Here is a 5,857-nt window from a genome sequence, read left to right as displayed (position 1 = left end):
CTCCCCCACCCCAAAAAAATATTGCCGAAGGTAGGGATAGAGTGGGAAATGGACTCCATTTCGCGAAATGGACTTTACGTCTACGAAATGGACTTTTATTATTTGAATGACGGCTTTAATTTCAATGATATCTGTATTTTCTTAAATGAATATGATAGATAAGAGTTAAACCTACATGCTGTTTATTTTTTATAATATATTTGTCAGATTTATAAAAGAAATTTTACGATTTATCAAGACCGCGCCCTACGAAATGGACATTTTAAATGCAAAAACTTATACAAAATGGACTTTTACTTTTTAATTGCGGCATTAATTTCAATGATATATGTAATATCTTGAAAATATGTAATATGAAATAAGGCAAAGCCTCAAAGCGAGCTCAAAGAAATCGGATTTAGCTAAAAATATTATGCATCATTTATTTGTCACAAAGAAACTATTCTCTACTTACAAGAATTCAGGAGAACCCATTCACTTGAAAAAGTCTACATTTAGTGACACTATACCTGTAACAGTGAATATCATACGTACGTTGCAAAAATTATGGGAAACCGGTGTCACGGTGACGTCATTACCGCGTTCCTGTTTCTTTCTGCTTATTAATGACATTTTTTCCATTTTCTGGCCAATGCTTTATCTTTAAATGAAAATAATATTTTTTCAAACAACTGGAAAGCATTCTTTCATTATTGTTGAGTGGTGAATATTTTTTAGCTATTGAAAGAAGTTCTGTATTCACTCCGGAAAGAAATACTTCCTGTGAGCACCTATCCGTTAGGGTGCGCTTTTTAAGAACTTCCGACGAAACTTTTCAAATCCATCACCAAGTGTGGAAGTATATACTTGCGTTACCGTAAAGCTCTATTTTCGAGCTCGCTAATATGAACTAAGGCAAAGCCTCAAAGCGAGCTCAAAGAAATCGGATTTATCTAAAAATATTATGCATAATTTATTTGTCACAAAGAAACTATTCACTATAGTCACAAGATATTCAGGAGATCAAGAAGTCTACATTTAGTGTCACCATGCCTATAACAGTGAATATCATACGTTGCAAAATTTATGGGAAGCCGGTGTCACGGTGACGTCATTACCGCGTTCCCGTTTCTTTCTGCTTATAAATGACATTTTTCTATTTTCTGGCCGATGCTTGATCTTTTAAATGCAAATAATTTTTTTCTCAAACAACTGGAAATCATTCTTTCATTATTGTTGAGTAATGAATAATTTTTAGCAATTGAATGAAGTTCTGTATTCACTCCGGAAAGAAGTACTTCCTGTGAGCACCAGTCCGCTAGGGTGCGCATTTTTAAAACTTCCGACGAAACTTTTAAAATCTATCACCAAGTGTGAAAGTATACTTGCGTTACCGTAAAGCTCGATTCTCGAGCAGGCCCTTCGGGCCTGCTCTTCGAGCTCGCTATTAAATAATAGATAAATCTTTCCTGTCCAACCGATCCCAGAACGTCGCTGTTGATGGTCATTTTTCCAGTGAACTTCCTGTACTGTCTGGAGTTCCCCAGGGGTCTGTTCTTGGGCTGTGCAGGGATGGCTCTGGAATTTTTTTAGCTGTCGCCAACACTTTCGCCATTTTGCAAAAATTGGAGCCAAGGAGGAGCCACTAGAGCCAACATTGGTGCCAGAGGAAGATGGGAAATGAAAGTTCATTTTACCTGCGTTATAAACTACAAGAACAAAAACAAATACTAAAATTCAACTTCATTTATTTTCAGTTCTATTTTCAAGACTACAAAACAAATACAAAAATAACAAGCACTGATTAAAGACTATTTTGTAAAATGAGTGTTTCTCTTAACCATATCTGAAAGGTACTGGTACATGTCAGCTGTTTTACACAACACTTCACAAAGCACATTTAAAGCCACTTGTACATGTAGGCTGTTGTTAAATAAAACTTAACAAAGCTCATACTTAAGTTCTAGTAGGCTAGTAGCATACTAACATTTCTAGTACTTAATCATCATTCAACTGAAATTATCCTTATTGTATGTACACATGTTTTCATTGAATACTTAAGTACAAAAATACATGTTGAGCAGACTGAAAATTAACAAAACAACTATTTCAGCAAAAAATCTCCTATTCACTTGTTACATGTATATCAGTCTGTTTAAAAATAATGCTTATGTTTAACAGAGAAAACAATACAACAAATATGACAGTATTAAACATTGTCAATTTAGTAATTAAAATTCTTGTATTTGTTTGTTATGGAACATCATCAGGTTTACCAGACTGAAGATTCACAGCATTTATTTCAAAATTCTTTCATATGGGCTCTATCATATGGGAAGTCTTTGACTTCAGGTCCCTCAATTGATATTCTAAGTAGTCTATCTAATGACTGCACAGACATTTTACTCCTTAAACATGTTTTTATTAAGTTCTGCCTGCTAAGCCCTCTCTCACAATCTACTGTGGAGACAGGTGCTACCAAGAATCTACTTGCACACTCAGCAGTAACAGGATATACCTGTTTCTTTCTAATGGCTAAATTGGCTACATCCTTAGAGGTTCTAATAGATTTGTTTTTCTCTTGTACTAAGGACTGGACAAACTCTACAAATAACTGAATTTCCACACCACTGTTCTCAAACCCTATCTGGTTCATATACTCTGCTGCTACGTCTACATCCCCTGATTTAGAGCCTGCTTCTACAAGGGGGTTAAAAATATTACTCATAGCTCAAGACAGCACCATCTGCATTGTCAGAGAACCTTGCATTCAGACTACGAATGACACCATTTACAAACTGTTCACAAACACTACCTGCTTCTCTACGCTGTTTCTCACCATCTCTGATTGTGTGACCTTTATATTCAAATGTATACAAACCATCTTCCCCTACCTGTGGAACCTCAGGAACAGAGTCAGTAAATTCCTTAAATCTCAAGCCTGATTTCTCGGACAGCAATCTCTCAAGAGAACTGATGGTGGACTGCAATTTTGGTGTCACCTCTGAATAATCTAGGTCTGACTCTTGATACATTTTAGATAGAGCTGAGAAAGGTTTCAACACATCTGCCAAGAAATGGACCACATACAGAAATTTGTAGCATGTTATAGGTTTGTGCAGACTGAGTGACTTCCCTGATTTTTCTTACAAGAACACTGACACTAGGCTACTAAAGTTTCTGATAAACGCATCTACTGAGCCTTCGAAGCTAAGCCAACGTGTGTGAAACACTTCCTTAAACTTGGAACTATGAACCTTACTAACTTTCTGCAACATCTCTAGCATGGCCATGTTCTTTCGGGAGAGGTGAAAATACTTATACACACTATTGAGGACTTCTTGTACTTTAACCATATATGGAATACAGTCTGCCCCTGAACAACAACTCAGCGCTAACCTATGAGCTATGCAATGTGTGGCAATTACACCCGGTACATCAGCTTTCAGTCTAGTGACTACACCAGTCTTGCTTCCTACCATAACTGATGCCCCATCAGTGCTTACACTACATAAGTTTGACAATTCTATCCCTTTTTTATTAAGCATGTCAAGTACTTTCATATAAATAGATTCAGCATTTGCCCTATGTAGACTGTCAACACCTAGAAAATATGTACAAGGTTCAACAACACCAAGAACATTTGTTTCTAATACACGGATATACATAATTATATTTTGGTGCACTGAAATGTCAGTACTTTCGTCAAACATCAAGCTGTAGTGTTTACTTAGTTTCACTTTCTCAATGATGTCATCTTCTATCACAGATGATATACATGACTGAAATTCAGCGACACTGGAGTGATGTTCATAGCTAGTGTGTTCATCAATCTTAAGGTCAGCAATCTGAGATACACCCTGAAAACCAAAGTGTATCCTAATTATAACACTTTTAGAATTTGAAGAATCAAAATGAGGAAATATTCCTAGTTGAAACAAAATTACAGTGGGTTATTTATTTATATTTATTTATTTATTTATTTTTATATATCAAAGTCTAATGCGTTAATAGTTAATACATAGAAATATAAAGAGAAGTCAACTTTCAATTACACATTTTTCTTTTTTTAACTAAGCTCTAGTTGTGACTGATTCATGGGTTCGAGCCCAACCGTGCATTTTATACAATATTATTATGATAGTATGTCTCTTCCTGGTATATATCAATGACTTACCAGACTCGGTCAAATGTAACGCAAGAATGTTTGCAGCTGACACCATAATATACCTTACCATCAACTCCATTTCAGATAGTGTATCTCTGCAACAAGACCTCATTAACTTAGAAACCTGGGAGAAGACATGGTCCATGGAGTTCAACCCAGACAAGTGCGAAGTCCTTAGAATCTTTTGAAAGAAAAATCCAGTGGTCTACCCCTACAAACTTCACAACATAGAGTTAAAAACTTGTGAGGCAGCTAAATACCTAGGCATAACCATTTCCAAAGATCTAAACTGGTCCAAACACATTGACAATATCACTTCCAAAGCAACTTCCACTCTTCGCTTCATACAACGGAATGTGAAAACTGACAATAAAAGGTCAAAATTGCTGCCTATAACACCTATGTCCGCCCTCAACTTGAGTACTGTTCAAGCGTCTGGCATCCTTGGCAAAAAACCCTCACTAGCAAAGTCGAAAATGTCCAAAGGTCAGCTGCTAGGTACGTCATGTACGACTACAGTTACACCAGTAGTGTTACACAAATGCTGAAAACTTTAGAATGGAATACACTCCAATATAGAAGGTTACACAACTCATTAGTAATGTTTTATAAAATAAGAACCCAGACAGTTGCAGTCGGCCAATCTCATCTTATTCCAACTAGAAACCTAAATTACTTAATCCCAATGTCTCACACTCAGTACTTTTCTAACTCCTACTTCCCAAGGACCATCCGTCTCTGGAACTCCCTACCAACTTATGTTAAATCTAGCCCCAGTCTCAGTATCTTTAGAGAGAGGCTGGCGGTGGTCAGTATGTAATTCTATTGCCTCTGCACCATTTTAACTGTAGCATACTGTCTTTTTTAGCTTTTATTATTTTAACATTGTAACATATCATTTCTTTAACAACTGTTTCTCTGACAGCCCCGCCCAGTGATAGTCGGAAATCGACGGTTGGTGAAAGATGTAGATGTAGATGTAAACCTTCATGTTGGTTATTTTAAATGATATATTTAACAAATAATCAAGGCCTTCGCGTTGTTTATCGTCTAATTTACCACGGTTCAGAGTTCAGATGCGTAGGAATTGAACCACGAGGGCGTTAGCCCGAGTGGTTAAATACTGAAGCATCTGAACTCTGAACCGTGGTAAATTAGACGATTAATCACAAGAAGGCCTTGATTGTTTTCATTCTGACATGCACGTTGATATATTGCAATAAATACTATGCTGGAATTCATTTACGCGAAAAGTAATGTATCGGACGTCAGGCTGCTACATGACGTCAAAATTGACATCATAATGCTCTCTTATCGATCCGTGCGTCAACCATTGTTTATCGCAGGATATATTGCGTTTGATTTTCTTCTTTGTTTAACTGGAAACCAATTTGGGCCATGTTAGAATTACCTTATTTATTACTGAAATATTACAGTTTTGTAAGACCGTGTCTTACGAAATGGACATTTTCGTGCCAAACTTGTACGAAATGGACTTTTATTTTCTTTATTGTTACTTTAATGTCGATTATATTGGTATTTTCTTTGACAGATTTGATAGATTTATAAAACTGATAAATTATCAAAAGTGACCCAACATTAAGTATTACTTCTAATCTATCATATCTATTTATGAAATTACAAAAATCATCAAATTAAAGCCACAATGAAGAAAATAAAAGTCCATTTCATAGAAGTTTGGCACGAAAA

At 36.0% G+C, this 5,857-nt stretch overlaps 1 protein-coding gene across 1 annotated transcript; it reads right to left on the bottom strand.

Annotated features, from left to right (window-relative positions):
- Positions 1–3,125: 3,125 nt before the first annotated feature.
- LOC128551307 (zinc finger protein 862-like) lies at positions 3,126–5,138 on the bottom strand. Its single transcript, XM_053532121.1, has 2 exons — positions 5,133–5,138; positions 3,126–3,839 (listed from the first exon to the last, which is right to left on the bottom strand). Exons 1-2 carry the CDS (start codon positions 5,136–5,138, stop codon positions 3,126–3,128), a joined length of 720 nt encoding a protein of 239 aa, XP_053388096.1.
- Positions 5,139–5,857: the final 719 nt, after the last annotated feature.

This window comes from Mercenaria mercenaria, chromosome 19, assembly GCF_021730395.1.
Source record: "Mercenaria mercenaria strain notata chromosome 19, MADL_Memer_1, whole genome shotgun sequence".
Classification (NCBI taxonomy): domain Eukaryota; kingdom Metazoa; phylum Mollusca; class Bivalvia; order Venerida; family Veneridae; genus Mercenaria; species Mercenaria mercenaria.
Note: the sequence above shows the minus strand (reverse complement) of the source record. Positions and strands in the feature narration are given on the sequence as shown.